Genomic DNA, 18852 nt, shown 5'->3' on the forward strand with positions numbered 1-18852 from the left:
TATCCGGATAGATCGAATGATAGTGAAGCAACATTCAAGAACCTACTGACATATGGTCACCATATAATTTATCCTTTTGATCCTAATACTTAAGGATGATCTAAAATTTAACTGTTAATTCTAGATAAGTAATCTACATTATATTTCAATCTTTTAAATCCATAACATGGATTATCCAAGTTCAGATTTTGCTAAATTAAAATATATTGATACATTAACTCTTACTAATTCGGAGAGATCAATCCCATCTTGACTCATGCACCGACTTGACAAGTACTTGACTGCATCTAGAAATCTTCTCTCACTGAATTATAAACTCAGATAGTCCGACATCAAAGTATAATGAGTTACTTGCAAGTTATCGTGGTGATCTCAGATCGGAGGGACACTTATACCCATATCCTCGTGAGCTATCCTTGACAGCAGAGTACTCCACAGTTGGTCACGTTCAATAAGATATACTCCTACATCTCACTTGCATGCCATACCAGTATCTCCACATCATTTGATTACGAGGACAACCAACGCATATGGCACACAATGACCTACACTTGATATCGCTATTATCCTGATAATAGTATATCGTTTGGTCGCGAATCAGTTTAAAGATTATGAGATAAATCCTCCTTTATCGATCAAAATAATCCTAAGGGCTTCATCACAATACAGGAGTTCATTAGAAGATATAACCTTATGATGAAAAAGGTTAAATAATTTTTATTATTGATCAATTTATATATATTTATAATTAGCATAATCGTCAAATGATTGGCTTTAGGATACATTTTTCAACAATAAACACATACTCTATCAAATAAGTATAAATGTCAAGTACATTATATTTTCATAGAAGATCAAATTTTTATTGATTAGCCAAAATATGCTTATAGAATATGATGAAAACATAAAGACATACAAATTGTATAAGTGCTAATTCTGATATAGATGACAGAAATAGATTGCTAGATTCACTAAAGCTCTATAAAAGGAATCCTACCATCCTAATTAAGTATAGGTTAGGATAATCCTAATATGTAGGTCCAGACTGACTAGAAGGAAAGGGTGGTCTGATGTCTCTAATGACTGGCCTCGGTCATGAATATCAACTCTCATAGAAGTAAGAGCTTGGATCAATCATGCTGACTCCTCTCTAACCAATGATAATGCCTCCAACAAATCTCTTCTTGCCTGCTGTACCTATGATGTGTACTACTAAAGCTTTGCACAGACTGAAGTTATGATCTAAGTAGAGACTCTCTCGACAAATGAATCCTCGTCTAGTTTATCAAGTAGATGATCGAAACTTTCTGGATGACTGGTCTATGAAGGAGAAGTGGTCTCTTATGTTGTTTTGCTGGCTCCTCAGTTCGGGTATCTACCATAGTGGATTCTATTGTAGGAGTCTCATCATCATTATCTGTTATAACATGAGTGCTGGCACTAGAACCATCTAATGCAATATGGATACTTTAATCTACTGATTCCAAATTTTCAACCTCAAACTTTATATTTCCATAGAATTCTCGAACTAGGTTCAAATAGGTCAAGAGATCCGAAGAACACAGAAATTTTTAGCCCAATCTCTTGACTTGTTATCCAATTACAAATCCTTGTTGCTCCAAAAACTCAGCTTGGTCCTTCGTTCTTGCATGGGAGAGCCACTTGGAGAAGTCCTAAATTCTTGAATTTCTACATGAGACTTTATCTTTCTTTGGATGAATTGCTTCTGGGGTGCCAATGGAGAATAAGAACCACAAAAATCAAATAAAAATGAAGAGAGAAATTTCAAATTTTATGGGAGGGGTTTGAAAGGAATTACGAATCGAGAAAAATTAAAAATGGAATGATAAAATCTTGGGACAATTCTAATTAAGAAATTCATCCCAAATCAAGAAGTTTCAAATCTATTGAGGAAATAAGGAATATGGGTCGATTCCCTATAAAACTATTCTTTTTCAAGAAGCCACAAGTTGACTCCTCGATTTCAAGAGTCAACTTCTTGATATAAAAAATAGTTTAAAAAAAATTAAAATCAAAAAAAATAATCAATTTGAATAGAAATTAATTTACAATCAAGTTGAGAATCAAGATTGACATTCAAATTAAGTTGGAAAATCAAAAATCAATCAATGTAGGGGCAAGATAATCAATCAAATGGGGAGTATCAAATAAAAAGGATTCTAGATAATAGCTCTATAGATTTAGGTTTAACTAGAGAATTTTTAAATCCTTAGAGGTTCAAGCTAAAATGCAAAGCAAATCAACACATCAAGCACTCGATCTTTTATGAGTAAATGACTTAAGTTAGAATTCTTATCTCATATATTTTTGAAGATGTTTCACTAATTACATATCTCATAAGAGTGTCACAAGTAAATTCAGTTTGAAAGTTATGCACCCAAATAATTTCTTATAAAATCAAGTTCATTTTAAATTTAGATTTCTTAAGGCAATGTGACATGGAGAACTAAGATAACTAGCTGAATTTAAAATAAAAACTCATGCTTATAAAAATTAAGTTGATACTAAGACTAACGAAGGCATAAAGATCAATGCATCAAACACTCAAGTTATAAAATATGATCATTATGAGCATAGGTAAATTATCAAAATCGATCATTCACTTAATAAATTCACTATATATTAATGGTATGATATGTGAAAAGTTTAGCTTTTATCAAAAATCTATTAGGTTTCGATGATGCAGTGGAATATAAATTTCAAAAAAAAATTTTACATACATTCAATAATTAAAAATAAGTTTAACAATTAAACTAGACTATCGGAACACTAAAGTCCTAGGAACACCTTGATGATTGCAATCAAATAAAATAAGCATGTATAACAAGAAAAAATCAGAAGTCATATACCAACAAGAAGATAACAATCTGGTAACTTTGAGATCTTCATAAAACTCTAAAGTAGAAGTCCTCTAATGGTGATCCACACAGGACTGATCAGGATCCTTTTCAATTCGACGTAGTGCTGCAGCCTTCTTCACAAGTTCGCTGTCGATCGTCCTTCGTAAGAGCTGGTTGCACCACCACTTATGTGCCTTTGAGACCTCCACTAAGATCACTCTAAAAATTATTTTTTAAATGATCTCATTACACAAAAATCAGATTGAATGTTCAATACTTGAACAATCTGATTTTAGGACAAGCATCACATGCTTTCCTTCTCTCTTCCTTTCTATTTTTCTCTCCCTTTTGTCTTGTATTTTTTCTAGACTTTATCTGATTTCTTTTCTCTTATTTTCATGCCTAATCTCAGTTAAAAAATGGGATGTGGAACTAGGTGTAGCGCCCCCTTATTTATAAGATAAGAAGGGGCGCCATACACATCCAAGAGATGCCAACACTTGGCATCAAAAATTCCCTAATAAATTGACATGGAATATAAGGTTTTTCATAAGCAAAAGGACTCTCCTTTCTATGTCCAAAAGCCAAGGTGCCATTTGATGTTGCCCCCTTTAAGAATAAGCATGGAGTAAGAGAAGAAATAGGAAGGAAGTTAAGAGTTTTAAAAGAATAGGACTCTTCTATTTCTCATCGCATAAATGTGTGGCGTCCCAAATAAATTTTGACATGGAGTTCCTTCCAAGAGAAGAACTTTTCCTCCTCTTTCATGCCTACATATCCCAATGGTCATCAGATGGCACGTGGGATTAAGAGGATGCATGAAATTAAAGGAATAAACTAAGAAGCTTTGTTAAGAAGGACTCTCCTTCTTAACGCAAAAATAAATGGGTGTGCCTTTATTTTGTGCGTGGCATTTGGCATGGAGGAGGTTGATCTAATATGAAACACTTCCATAAAAATCAGATCAGCCATCTATGTAAATATAGGTTCAAACTCAATCACATTAGGTCAAGACAACAAGTCAAGGGTTAGCACAAATACCTTTGCACTGAACCCAATTGGGAATTTGGGCTAATTCATGTGCTAGCAATTTAATTAACCCATTAAATTTATAATAAATTTAAATAGATTAGACTAAAATTAAATTTCTATTGTGTGTGACCCATTGGGTTCCAAATCTAGCCAGCAGTAGATCCAGACTCTCGATATAATCCTAATCCAATTAAATTAGGTCAGCTCAAGAGTCTCAATCAACTAGGACTCTTTCTAATTAATTCTCAAATTAAATTCTTTTAATTTTGACTTATTTACAAGTTAAGATTGATGTCTAGCAACATATCATGACTATTCGAAAGATTTAAAATTTGATAAAAATATCAAAATTATCCTTCCATAGTGAGTTACCGTACAATTCAATCCTTCGATCACACAATATCCTAGACAGGCCATAGGCATAAAAATATATCAAGTCCAAATATTTATCTATATGTATCTCGATCTGATGATGATGACTTGATTGATGAATCAATAAAAAAATTTTCTACTGTTCATTCCTGCTCTGATCAGAGACTCTCAGAGTCATCATCCTATGAGATTACATAGGATGTTCTCTCCTCCTACAAGGAGTGATCGATTTTTTATTGACCATTCACAACCTTCATGCATACTTTATCATATCCAAAATATCCCACACACATCTTAAAGTGGCATGCTAGAGAATAAACTAAAGTAAGGATTTATATACATAAGGTACCATGATGATCTCAGATCAAAAGATCACATGCACCACTCCCACTGGAGAACCATCTGTCGACATGCTGTAAGGCTCCATCAGATGTTCTTTCTATGGGTCAGTTCAGTAAACTCATTCTATAATGAGCACCTATATTCTTGTATTAGTGTCACCACATAAGTGAGTGTAAGATCAACCATCCTCTCTATCGAGCATACATAGGATGTCTCAGTCTTACCGGTATCATCGATCTTCGACTCAATGATCCAACGACTAAAAATATTTTAGATTGGAACTATCAAGATTTTAGATCTCACTGGTATGATTTCATCATGGTCCTAAAATTATTGCCCTAATCTATGGAGTTTATTATAATCATAAAAATATGATCCAATAAATGATAAAACACAATACCTTATAAATAAAAATAACTAATATCATGCAAATGAATAGAAAAAAATATAGAAAAATCCCTTCACATTACCCATGCGATTGATTTGTAGGGTACCATTCTTTCAAAATCATCATCCATCCTTTTTGATCCCAAAGCATCTATCCTTGAAGATTTTTTTTCATTCTATTGGATGCTTAGCACACCTACAAAAATCATCTTATAATTTTTGGTACCCAAGTCTTCTTGGGTCTATTGAGGTTAGCACACATGGTTCCTTTTAGAACCTAAATTTATTTTATCAAAATACAGTCAATTCTCTTAACATTGCATTCAAAAATTTTGTGACCTACTTTATTATACTTGAAACAAGCTATAAAATGATTTTTAAGTGAAGCCCTTGAAAATATACTTTTAACAAATTTTTATTTTCTTATTGAGTTATAATCAATTCTTTCTTTATCAAAAATAGCCTTTTGACTATTTAACATTAATTGAAGATTTTGAGAACTAAGAGTGAATTTATCTATAAAAGACTTCCATCTTTCCATTTCTTTCTTTTGTTCATCATTTTCAGTAATAAACTCTTTCTTTTTTATATTCATTTCTTTCAAATAATTTTTTTCATCCACTGAAAGTTTTAATTTTTCAAATTTCTCCTTTAATTTAGCATTTTCATTTATCAAGGATTTTTCAAATTTCAAAAGAATTTTTTTCTTCATCTATCATTTTCTTTCCTTTTAAAAGATCATCTTTTTCTATCAAAATCATATTCTTTTCTTCAGCTAAAAATAGATTGGACTGTTTAAGTTCTTTATTTTTCAGTCTCATCTTTTTATATTCATCTATTAAATCATTAAAAGCTTCACATAATTTATCAAAAGTAAAATCGGAAGAGTTATTAATGTTGACCTCATCATCATTGGCGATGAGGTAAGAATTTATAATATTTTCTTTTTCTTTCTCATTTTGCTTTTCCTTGACTTGCTCTCCCTTAATCATTACTTTCTTTCTCCTTTGTTTTCTCTTCTTTTTCTTTTTCATCCTCATGAGCCACGAGGCATATGTTGGAGAGAATTTTCTTATCTTCTTGAGAGTTTGATTCTTCTTTTTGATTTGCTCTCTCATAAGTCATTTTCAATTTCTCTCAAATATATTTTACTGAAATACAAGAAGAAATTAGATTGAATTCATTTATATCTAATTAACAATAAAACATATTCATAACCTTAGCATTTAATTAGATCGTTTCTGTATTATGCTCACTTAATGCATTGGGTGTGTGTATGCCATCGACTATAATTTTTCATAAATTATAATCATATGCTTGTATAAAAATTTTTATTCTAGCTTTTCTATACATATAATTAGAGCCATTAAAAAGAGGGGATCTATCTATAGAATGATCTTTAATAAGAAAAGATTCAATTTAGATTGCCATGATCTTGACTCAAGACCGCTAGATCAATAATAAATAACAGAGCACCTGCTCTGATACTAATTATTATCCTGAAGGTTTGCAACCAAGAGAAAGAATGAATTGGGTTCTTTAAAAATTTAAAACTAAATCTAAATTTTAGACAAGTATGTGCTTCAATTTAGGCTATCTCAAGTGAATGTGAGATATATGTAATATGTAGTAGCGGAATTAAGATTCGAGAGATGTAATATAAGTATTAAAATAATATAAAATAAGCAAGAATATAAAGCATAAGAAAATAAATAAGATAAAATATGACACAAACATAAAATAATTTAAGTGATTCAGTGCAATTCCGCACCTACGTCCACTCCCCAAGAGCCTCTTGAAAATTTTACTATAATCCTCTTGATTACAGTGTGTTTGTTTTATCCGGATTCACAAATAAATCTAGTTGGTTTTTGAGATCACCAACCAAAATTTTACATCAATTATTTTCAAATTCACAATCAACCCAGTTAGTTTTATGGACTCACAAATCAAAATCTATATTTGTCTAATTCTAGACTTGGATGGACCTTTATCCCAAATTTCTTTCTCCCAAAAAAAATTGTAAAGAAAATAAAATACAATAAATAGAAATTTTAGAATAAAAAAAATAGAAAATAAACTCTTTTAGGCACAGAGAAAGTCGACGAAGAGTTACTCTTTTAGAAAATATTGAAGAAGATCACTCTTTAAAAGCTCTTAAATCTATACACTAATTCCTCTCATTTCTTCTCTTTTTAAGGATATTCAATGTTCTTCACTCAAACTGAAAGTTTTCCTCTTTAATCCTCTTAATCTTTCTTTCCAAATGATTCTCTAACTTTTAATAGGCTTGGAAGAGGTTTGAAAGTAAGTTTTGACCATTGGGGAGCTTGGAGTAGCCATTAGACCTAAAAATTAGCTATTGAAAAAGTGAAGAAAACTAGTTGTTATTGCTATCCTCGTGAATGGAGTCAGCTCCATTTGTAGGTAAGTCGACTCGACTTTAAGTCGAGTCGGCTTAGTTTGCAATCGAGCTAGCTTAAGCTGAAATTTTGAAAATACAGTTTTCTATCTTCTTTAAAAAAGTCAGCTCAAATTGAAATCCAATCAATTTGGGCCTATGCCAGTCTTCTTCTCATATGCTAGAGTCAACTCAAAATATTTTGAAGTCGGCTTCAAATCTTTCAACTTCATTTTTCTTCATATTTTGACCTTTCAAACTTGAATTTCTTAACTCCAATCTCTTCCAAATGATATTTATTTTATTTTCTTTGTAATAAACCATTCAAATTTGTGAGAACTTATTCTTTTAAGTGCTTTGGCTTGGCTTTTTTAGAGAATTTTTTTCAAAGATGATTTCTTTATTATGAGCATCTAGAAAATCCTACATCCATTCTTAAAATACATGATTAGTATTATTTATACTCAATATTTTGGAATCATCAAAATCAATCATAGTAGTCAACAATCTCATCTAGGTTTCTAATAATCATGGATTGTAAGGATATTGAAAATCTCATTTTTATAACTATGAGCTCTTATGGTAGTGAAGCCCATATCATTTCAATTTCATAAGATACAATTCTTAATTATATTTTCAATAAAATAGTGGAAAGATGGAAGATTTATCCCCTACAATAATCGATATAAATTTTTATATTCTTAATAATTCAAGAATACTTGTTATGCTCACAGCAGATAAGGATATCAGAAATATGTATGAAATACATCTAAAGTTAAAAGTTGTAATAATTAACATGGTTGTCATCCACCACTTGGAACAGCAATCCAATAAGCCTAGCATATCGCCACAGCAACTTGATCTGGTCATTAAAGCCCCACCCGAAAATCAATCTTATGACCGCCAAGGCCTCCAGCAAGAAGATGATCTTGTGGAGGTGGATGGATTCGAGCTGATCAAGGCCAAAGGGGGCTGCCAATCCCATGGACTTTATGTCCACCATCTGGCCGGCGACCAACCCCTCAGGTCCGATGGAGTGAGAGAGCTCGACGACCACACGGACAATGCAAGCAAGTGGGATGGGGTCATCAGCTAGATAGGAGGCAGGGTCAGCGAGGTGGTCGAAGGCGAGGGTGAGAGAGCATCATCGGTGAGGATGGCGATGGGCTCGCCAAAGATGCGATGGCGAAGGGCTTGCCATGATGGAGGTTGTCATCTCTATGCAAGGAAGGTCATCGTGAATGAGGGACATGGTTTGGACTATCTGAATATGGCAACAGCAGGACCATGGCTTGGCACTCGCGATCACCAACAAGCTCGTAGGGAACGAGGGAGAGGATGTGGTGGACATGCTTGCAACCAATGAGGGAGTGGTGCATCACCTTATGGATGTGCTCAGGGTGGTCGAAAGGGACGGCGGTGTCCAGGCCCCGATGCACAGCATTAGCCTTCTAAAGCATGTACTTTTTGAAGTCGAACTCCACCAGCCCGATGGCAGCGATAGGGGTGGTGGAGGCATGGACCTTCATAGCCATCCAGGGTGGGCAAGCGAGGTGGCTACAAGTGGCGGCAGAGGCCGGGGCTAAAAGAAAGAAGAGAGGGAGGAGGAGTGATTAAGGAGATAGGCCGAAGAGCTCACCACTAGGCTGCAGAGGAGACGAGAAATGAAAGCCATTTTCTTATGCTACTGCTTTCTTCTCCTCCGCTTCATTTTGAATTAAATTCCTTATTTGATTTGGGGACAATTTCATCTCTTAAGGGCTGAAATTTAAACTCCTATTAAAAATAGATCCAAAGTTATAAAAATAGTCAATAGGACTTAAAAATTAAAGTACGGTCCCCTAATGGATCGGACATTAAAAATCCTTAAAAATTACATTTTGAATATAGAAATTCTTATTGCACCGCATGCGGTGCAGAATGAGCTGCACCGTGTGCGGCGATTGGCACGGAAACCCTGCTCCCTCCCCCTCAAATCTCAATAAAAAAATAATATTTTTTCCGACTCCTCCCCTCCCTTGCGGTGACCAATCACTAGGTACGGTGCACAAAAAATCGCTCTTTTGAATATTAAGAGGAATGAGGATACCATTTTTAAAATTTTTTTTTTAATTATGGGACTGGTGACTCTATTAATAAGATAACTTTTTGATTTTTGAACTTCTGTTTAAAATAGAAACTAGGGAAAACATGGTAAAATAAGAAGCTTGCACCGTCTTTCTTTCTCTGCGGCCCATCACATATGATTTTTTTTTTTTCTTTTGTTTAGACCGGCTAGCATGTAATCTAATCTTTGGGAGACCAATTAAAGCAAAACAACTTTATGTTTTTGGGGAATCAAGTACTCAAAAAACACTCATCTTTGATATGCTCTCAGAAATGTACTCAAGATCTATAGGTATAAAACCACCGCTGTACATCTTCGCATCAACATCCAATTTTAGACATCAAAAAAGTAACAAAAGGATTCCAGAAAGCAAGTAACAAAAATATCCAAAGAAGCAGATTTCTAAAAGTCCGCTTTGTGCTCACTCATAAGCTGCTTCCCAATCATCCACCTCTTCAGGCATCTCCACCTTACCAACTTCAGCACCCTGCCCTGCTAAACCCAAACCACTTGTTCTTGGTTCCATCACCATACCATCTTCCACCCCTACTGAACCATGATCCTCCACCGATTCAGATGCCACCAAATTTGCACCCATATCCGAATCAAGAACATTCCACCGGTTTGTCGAAGCTGGGACTGGGGCAGCTTCATTCCCTCTCCACACAGGCACAGACACTCCTGCAGTTAACCAGCCAGACCACTCCCCTCCCCATGAATCCGATTTCGAGGCCACAGCCTTCTTCCATGGACCGTTACTCTTTGCAGTCACTCCCCCTTCCCTAGATCCCACTGCCCATGCATTACTTGCCCAAGGACCTGATGTCCCAGCATTCTGAAGAACCATTACAGCACCCTGGTAGGCAGACCCATGATCCAACCGCCTCAGAGCAGTAGCCGCCCTTGCTGGATCCCCAAAAACAGCCAGGGCATTCTCGTCATTCAACCACACCAGCTCGCATTCGCCACCAAATCTCAGAACCAATGCACTTGTATCTGCATCCCTTGGCAAATCCAGCATTGCAACCACAAGCCTAGGATCCATGTCAATTAGAGGATCGAAAGCTGGAGGATGAGGAGCGGTTACTGGAATGCCAGGTTTTGAGCCCAGGATCCGAGCAGGAGGTCTGGACTTGGGTGTAACATGAACCACTAGGAACCGCTTTGGCTCCCAACCTGCTGCTTGGACTGAGAGTTTCCATCTCTCAGCTATGTGCCCAACAGCATCTCTCTTCTCCTTCAACATGTGACCAAAGACATGGACCCTGAGGCTACCTGCCCCACCTCCTTTGGCCCTTCCAAGCACCAAGAACTTGAGCCTCTCCTCTACTGCTAGTACCCACTTTGGTTCCCGTCTATAGAGGTCCGCAAGCAAGTCCGATGCCGCGGCACTCTCCCCAAAATGCAAAGCATCCAAATTGGGAGGAGTAATATCAAATGCCTCTGCAAGGTCCCGTTTCCTCTCCTGCTTAGCACACTCCTCATCACAGGTGAGCTTCCTCTGTCCAAGGGGCACCTTCTTCCCATTGGCCTCCACTGACTGCAAGGGAACAGGAAGCTTCTGCACGATAGAGGCTTCAAATGCCGTGTCTCCATGGAACCCACTTATGCCATCCCCAGCTCCACAGGGCACACTGGCAGTCATCCGGCCACAAGAACATGTAATGGTGACGGGGAAATCACACCTGATATCCGGGCAAGGGGCCGAAGGATGACATGGAGCAGTGCATGTGTGCTTGCAATCCCTCCTTGGAGCACCACAGACCTGCCCACATGAAGCCTTCGCCCCGGAGACAGAGACAGAGCTACCTGAAGTATCACAAGGAGGAGGATGGCAAGTTCTAGCGCAAGCGTGCAATCCACATTGCCGAGTCTTCCCACAGAGCTGGTTGCACCGAATATCCTTCGACCCACAAGGTATGTTCCTCAAGAGTACATGCCCTCCAATGCATTCCTTCGCCACAGGGACTGAACATGGTGGACAATTCCCAAAGTGGCAGGTGTGCGAGGCTGAGTGCCCACAAGGCTGGGGGACCAAGCAAGGGTGGGGGCACGATGGGGTTGGAGTGCCGCAAGGGAGTGGTGGAGGGATCGATGTCTTCCCACAAGCACAGGTGAGATCAGTAAAGATGGTCTCGAGACACGGCGGGCAGTGGCCGCTGTGGCATAGCATTTGGCATGAATGCTGCCCGCACCGAAGCCTCTTCCCACAAGGCATCGAGCAAAGATGTGGATCCCAATCCACGCTCGAGAGCTGGGCACCCGGCTTGGATAATGGGCAGCAGCGCTCGCTGCAGCGGTGCCTCCCGCAGTTCTTCTTCCGACCACATGGCTTATCGCAAACAAAAGTCTCCCTTTCTTCTGAAACCTTGTAACACTCCACAGTCTGGCTTGACGACCCACACCTGCATTTCTGCTCGACCCGAACCAAACAGGGCGGGCACTCCCCCTCATGGCAAGTCTCTTTGCATCGATGAAGCCCACAAATGAGGAGCTTTGCACAAAGTTTGGAACAAGTGGGTATTGGATCCAAGCAACTCTCCCTCTCTTCCTTCAATTCAGTTTTTCCACAGTGACAAGTTTTGATCTTTTCCGGCAAAAGCTCGCACTCCCCACAGGGGCCTGGATGGCAATTCTCACTGCAGAAGTGGTTCCCACAAGCAAGTGTTCGCCCACAGATTGAATTACATGAGAAGACCCCGTCGATCTCCTTGACATCGCCCTTCACCGCCATGCTGCCGCAAATCACCATCTCAGTCTTCTTCTTGCAGAAGCACGAAGCGGATACGAGAACACGACAGGGGCTGCAAGCGCCGGTGTGGCAGACACGATCACAGCGGTGGCGGCCACAGGAGAGGAGGCGGTTGCACTGCTGGCCACAGGTTAACGGGCTCCTGCGATCGGAGCAACGCCGGACGATGGTCTTCTTCCCACATGGGCATGGCCGGCGGGGAGCAAATGCCTTGCATGGTGGGCAGGGGCCCGGGTGGCATTGGAGAACACACACGTGGGGGCACCGGCTATCATCATCGCCGGTGGAGGAAGGCGGAGTCTTGTCGAGGGGTTTCCCGCAGGGCTCCCCACAGGAATGCGGAGTGAGGTAGAAATCAATCGGGGGATCACGGCGGCGGCCACAGAAGCACGTGTAGTTGAGTTCCTGGGCCGGTGTGGCCTGCACTGATTGGCACCCAGGGCACCGCCACCTGCCGCCACCGCCACCGCCGTCAGCTGTCGCGGCAGGAGCAGCAGTGTCGGCCGAGGCGGGGGAGCGGGCCCATTTCCGGATGCAGGGGAGGTGGAAGATCGAGAAGCAGCTAGAGCACGACCAAACAGAAGCAGAACGGCGAACCATATCGTAGCAGATCATACACTCCATCACTCCCCTCGCGAGCTTGTCCTGGATCTCCTGGACCAGCTGCGGCACGGAGGCTGGGTCCGCCCCGGCCGTCAGTCGCGCCGGGGGAGCCGCCCCGCGGGGCACGTACGCCGGACGGGCCGGTTGATTGTTCCGATGGCGATGGTGGCCGAGATTAGAGCCGGGAGCATTGATCGGTTCCCCGCTGGGAGGCGGTGGCTGGTGGATGGAGGTGGCGGCGGCGGATCCTCGGGGAATCCATTCCGGGCGGTTTCCGGAGGCGGCGGAGGGAGCGATGCGGTGGTGGTGGCGGAGGCCACCGCCGTTGCCGATCCTCCGGTCATCGCGGGGGCGGGAGCTCTCGGAGGAGGCCGGCCGCATCATCTGATGATCCGAAGATCCGACCAAACCCACGATCTCAGATCCCGTTCCCGTGGTCGAAACGGAAACTCGAACCCTAAGCCCAGTAAGTAAGGTAGAGAAGAGAGGAGATCGGGAATACCTGAAAGCGATGGAGAGGAAACTATTCGGCTATTCCTTCTCAATTCTTCGACTTTATTCCCTTGTGTTATATAATAAAACGTTGGGAGAGGAAGCGGCGGGTATTTAAAGGGTAGGAGGCTTGGGGACGACCCAACGAGTTCGCGGGTCGGCAACTCGGCAAGTCTCCACGACCAGCGAAAGCGGCGGCGGCGGCGGCGGCGGGGAACCATGATGCCAGCTCACTAGCCGTTGAGAGCTTATTGTCGTTGGATTTCTATCTGACGGCTGTGATTGGAGAGGAGTCGGAGGGCAGACACGTGATTGTCGGGACGCGGTCACGTGAAGGGGTGTGGTTGAGATGATCCATGGCACGGGCAATGCACCTGCATTCTCGCACAGCAACCATCCTGAATCGTACCAATTGCTTCTTGCCACCTAGCCACAATTGTTTGGACAGTATTTTTTTTAATCTGGATTTTAAAAAGGTTATAATGAGAACTTGTTCGCCACGAAATCGACAACGTGGGTTTGGTATGATTAGATTATCGACCTTCTTTGGGCACGTGCTAGATTCCGTTTGCTTTAGATAGACTTGATAGATTTTCGGCTTTTTCCCTGCATTTTCTCGAGAGTCCTGATCTCATTGCGACTCTTGGAGCCCAAGTTTTGTATTACTATGTTATTTGATCAACTAAAACTTCATATTAAAACTCCAAGTTCTCTACCAAAAAAAAAAAAAAAAAAACTCCAAGTTAAAACACACATTTTGCATGGGTTACATACAATGAACAATTGCAAGGAAAGAAGCATTTCATTCTCATGAGTTTTTAGTCTCAAGCCAAAATTGTAGTTCATACTCAATACATTTATATGATGCGAAAACATCATTTCCATTGTGTATAGGGGTGCTATCAGGTTGGGTTCAAGTTTCACTAATTCTCGGCCTATATCCATTAGAATTGTAGGTCTAAATTTTCATGCATACCCATCCATTTGAATGGTTGGGTCTGTTCCATGTTCGGCTATGTTAAAACCCGTGCATAATTTGTACCGATTTCTAACCAAGTGTAGGTTAGATATGGGTTCCTATCAGATGCAAACTTATCGAGAATGCCCTGGAAGAAAATATAATGACTCTGTTGGATGGATGTCTGGCCAGGACACCACCTCCCAAGATCCTTTCAGTACCACGTGATGCAGCAGGAAGAAAGAAGAAACAAAACAAAAGAAAAAACAATCAAAATATGTGGATCAGCCACAAAAGGGCTCGCCTCCACGGGGCATGCAAACTTCACTATGAAAAAGAAACTTTATAAGAGGAGACCTCACCCTCAACCCTTGTACATCCAATTCTCTCTCACCTGAAGTTCCCCTCACAAAAGCTCTCTCTCTCTTGGAGACCCTCTGAACCCCTGAAGAGCCTGGCGACCGCTGTCCAGGAGCCTCCTGCTCTTTCTCTCACAGCGCTCTCACCTCTCTCTCTCTTCTCGGATTCGTACGGCGTGAGAAAACCAACCCACTCCTTCACTGTTCGTCACAGGGCTTTTTATAGACCTTAATCACGATTTAGATCATGATTAGGACTCCTCAATCAACCCAATCACGTCCCAGACCGTTCGATCAAGATCGGGAGCCACCCATGCCGTCAGATCGCGCTCCGGTCCACGGAATAGTGCCGTAGACCGCGAGAAATGCGTGGGAAACGCCCACGCGGTCCACAGGCCCCACCGTGGACCGTCCGATTCACGGTGGACCGGGGCAAAGGGCCAGCAGACCGCGCCTGGGCCTGGGACGGCCCGCGACTGCGCGCGCGCCTGGGCCGCGCGCCCCACTAGGCCGCGCGCCCGGCTGGGCCGCGCGTCCCGGGCGTGCCTGGGCCGCGCGTCCCGCGCGTGCCTGGGCCGCGCGTCCCGCACAGGCCTGGGTCGCGCGTCCCGCGCGCCGCCGCCTGCGGCTGCGCCGCTGCCGCCCGCCGTCGGTCGTCGACGGTCCTCCACCGCCTCGATTCTCGTGCCAACTTCAAAAGCTCGTATCTCCTCCATCCGAGCTCCGTTTCAGGTGATCTTAGTCTCGTTGGACTTTGTTTTTCGCCGCGAACCTCGCTGTGAGCTCAATGTGGGCTGAATCTCGAGGTATCAAATCCTAACAATCTCCACCTCGACTCGATATTCGGCCTTCTTCAAACTCTGAGAGCTTCTGGATCTCCTCGCCCCCATGCCCTAGGGCAATCGCCTGCTGATCATGGATGGGCAAAACATGGGAGTCGAGCCAGGCTGCTCGATCCCATCTCCGTCGTATGCTGTGCTCCTCCTGACCTGAGACTTGCTCGGGGCATCATCCTGCGGCAATAGGAATCTCACCTTGCGATGTCGCCTCTCGTCCTCCCGAGTCTCCTGTCTCGTGCCCGATCCGCCTCCTGGAGCTCCACCTCGCTCTGGGCTCCACCTGGCTCCCGAAGCTCCACCTCGCACTGGGCTCCCTGCTAGGTAATAATGTTCTCTGCTCTCCTTCTTCCCCTCCAGCACAATCCTATCACCGCGAAGCACCCTCAGGATTCCTCCACCAGCTACCGTCCTGTAGCCTCTCGAATCCAGTCTGCTAAGTGAGATAAGATTCCGCCTGAAATCGGGTATGTATCGGACCTCTCCCAATCTTCTCACTGCACCATCATGTGTCCTCCAGCTGACCGTCCTAATGCCTCTGATCTCACAGCTTGATCCATCCGGCAGATATACAGTGCCCTCACTGTTCTCCAGGGAGTCAAACTGCTCCTCTCTGCAACACACATGATAGGGGCATGCAGAATCTAATATCCACTACTGGGAAGAAGTAGATACCTCGTCAGATATCTCCAGGACATCTCCATCTGAATTGCTGCCGGTCGTCGCTACAGCAGCCACCATCCGATTTTTAAGTTGAGGGCAATCTCTGGCTAGATGCCCCAACTCCTCACACCGGTAACACCTGGTTTTGCTCAAGTCCCTCCTGGACTTAGACCGCCCTCGTTGCGATCTCCTGCCGCTCCGTCTACCGCCTCCTGCTCCTCCAAAAGCCACCAAAGCTGAGCTACCGCCACCTGAGCTCGAAGCTGGGTTCTCCCTCCTGAGAACCTCGTTTTGGAGTATCATCGCGGTGACCTCGTCCATCTTGATAGTGCTCTTCCCCATTAGAAGAGCAGTCACCAAAGACTCGTACGAAGGGGGAAGCGACGCCAGCAAAACTAGCGCCCTGGTCTTCTCCTCAACGTTCTCGCCAACGTTGAGAAGGTCGGTGAGGATCTTCTAGAAGTGGCTGAGATGCTCCTGCACGCTCTGTCCCTCAGTCATCCACAGTTGGTAAAACTGCCTCCAGAGAAAAAGAGTGTTGGTGAGAGACTTCGCCATGTACAACTCCTCGAGCTTCGACCACAGCACCGTCGGAGAAGTCTCACTCAGCACATGGATTACCACCTCATCTGCCAGGTATATGCGAATGGTACTCACCGCCTGCATCTGTAGCCGTTTCCAATCCCGCATCTCCATGATGGTCGGCTTCTCAACGCACAAGAGAGCATCGATCAACCCCTGTTGGATGAGCACGTCCTTCACCCTTGCCTGCCACTAGGAGAAATTGCTCTTACCATCGAACTTGTTGATCTCCATCTTGATTGTTCCTGTTTTCTCCATCTTCAGTTTTGCTCACCACCACTGCAATCTGCATCCTTGTACCGCTTTGCTCTGATACCACTTATTGGGAGGATGTCTGGCCAGGACACCACCTCCCAAGATCCTTTCAGTACCACGCGATGCAGCAGGAAGAAAGAAGAAACAAAACAAAAGGAAAAACAATCAAAATACGTGGATCAGCCACAAAAGGGCTCGCCTCCACGGGGCATGCAAACTTCACTATGAAAAAAAAAATTTACAAGAGGAGACCTCACCCTCAACCTTTGTACACTCAATTCTCTCTCACTTGAAGTTTCCCTCACAAAAGCTCTCTCTCTCTTGGAGACCCCCCCTGAACCCCTGAAGAGCCTGGCGATCGCTGTCCAGGAGCCTCCTGCTCCTTCTCTCACAGCGCTCTCGCCTCTCTCTCTCTTCTTGGATTCGTACGGCGCGAGAAAACCAACCCACTCCTTCGCTGTTCGTCACACGGATTTTTATAGACCTTAATCACGACTTAGATCATAATTAGGACTCCTTAATCAACCCAAATCACGTCCCAGACCGTTCGATCAAGACCGGGAGCCACCCATGCCGTCGGATCGCGCTTCGGTCCATGAAATAGTGCCGTGGACCACGAGAAATGTGTGGGAAATGCCCACGTGGTCCACAGGCCCCGTCATGGACCGCCCGATCCATGGTGGACCGAGGCAAAGGGCCAGCAGACCGCGCCTGGGCCTGGGCCGGCCTGCGCGCGCCTGGGCCACGCGCCCGACTGGGCCGCGCACGTGCCTGGGCCACGCGTCCCGCGCGGGCCTGGGTTGCGCGTCCCGTGCGCCACCGCCTGCGGCTGCACCGCTGCCGCCCGTCGCCGGTCGTCGGCGGTCCTCCGCCGCCTCGATTCTCGTGACGACTTCAAAAGCTCGTATCTCCTCCATCCGAGCTCCATTTCAGGTGATCTTGGTCTCGTTGGACTCCGTTTTTCGCTGCAAACCTCGCTGTGGGCTCAATATAGGCTGAATCTCGAGGCGTCAAATCCTAACAGACTCCGACTAATCTTTGATGGGCAAATAATAACTTATCTAACTAAAGTTAAGACCATATGAGTATCATCCATAGGACAAGTGGTGAAATGTGAAGAGTTAAGTTGGGATCAATGTTTCCTTGTTACTCAATTTTATTGAACCATCCAACCTCCAGTCAAATATAATCACAAAAAGTCCAGTTCCATATGCACTCAACTAGCTTGCAATTTGCATTACTACGTAAGTGGTGCTTCAGGACATGCTTTCCTAAATGCAGTTGTTTATATGCAGATTAAAATTTTATATATGTTTGGAGGAGTCATATGGATCCATAATTTTCCTAAACAAAGCATCAAACAGATATTTATCAACAGAGATAGCAATTGGATCGGATCGGACCAAACAAGGATCAAGAAAGATGCTAGTTGGATCAAAAATTCGTCAACCTAAACTCAATTTTTTTATCAAGAGGGTCAAAAATTTAGGTCGAAACTTGATATATTTAGTAAATAAATAATCTGACCCAACCCACATAACCTATTTATTAAATAGATTAAGTAGTAGGTTAAGCAGGTCGGGTTAAATATGTTAGAACAAATTAAGTAGATTTTAAATATATTAAATAGATGTTAATGGATTGGATTATAATCCAATCCAATTATTAAACAGGTTAAACAGATCAAAAGATTTGAACCTAAACCTAACCTATTTAATAAACTGATCTAAATGAGTTAATTCATTTATCATCCAAATCCATTTATGTCAAATTCAAATCTATTTAAAGTAGATCAGGTTGATGTATCGCGTCTAAATTACCACCCTTATCTATGAGGTATTCTTGTTCTT

The 18852-nt window shown here is 42.7% G+C and overlaps 1 protein-coding gene and 1 pseudogene across 1 annotated transcript; both read right to left on the reverse strand.

The window, feature by feature from the left end:
• Positions 1–8170: 8170 nt before the first annotated feature.
• LOC140856243 (heterodimeric geranylgeranyl pyrophosphate synthase large subunit 1, chloroplastic-like) lies at positions 8171–9070 on the reverse strand (annotated as a pseudogene).
• A 619-nt stretch (positions 9071–9689) lies between these two features.
• On the reverse strand, positions 9690–13495 carry LOC140856471 (NF-X1-type zinc finger protein NFXL1-like). Its single transcript, XM_073253824.1, has 2 exons — positions 13360–13495; positions 9690–13241 (listed from the first exon to the last, which is right to left on the reverse strand). The coding sequence occupies exon 2, from the start codon at positions 13239–13241 to the stop codon at positions 9924–9926; it is 3318 nt and encodes a 1105-aa protein (XP_073109925.1). The 5' UTR covers positions 13360–13495; the 3' UTR covers positions 9690–9923.
• Positions 13496–18852: the final 5357 nt, after the last annotated feature.

Source organism: Elaeis guineensis, chromosome 3, assembly GCF_000442705.2.
Source record: "Elaeis guineensis isolate ETL-2024a chromosome 3, EG11, whole genome shotgun sequence".
Classification (NCBI taxonomy): Eukaryota; Viridiplantae; Streptophyta; class Magnoliopsida; order Arecales; family Arecaceae; genus Elaeis; species Elaeis guineensis.

Coding starts and splice junctions, on each gene's coding strand:
- LOC140856471 (XM_073253824.1), bottom strand. CDS start 13,241: ATGATGCGGCCGGCCTCCTCCGAGAGCTCCCGCCCCCGCGATGACCGG.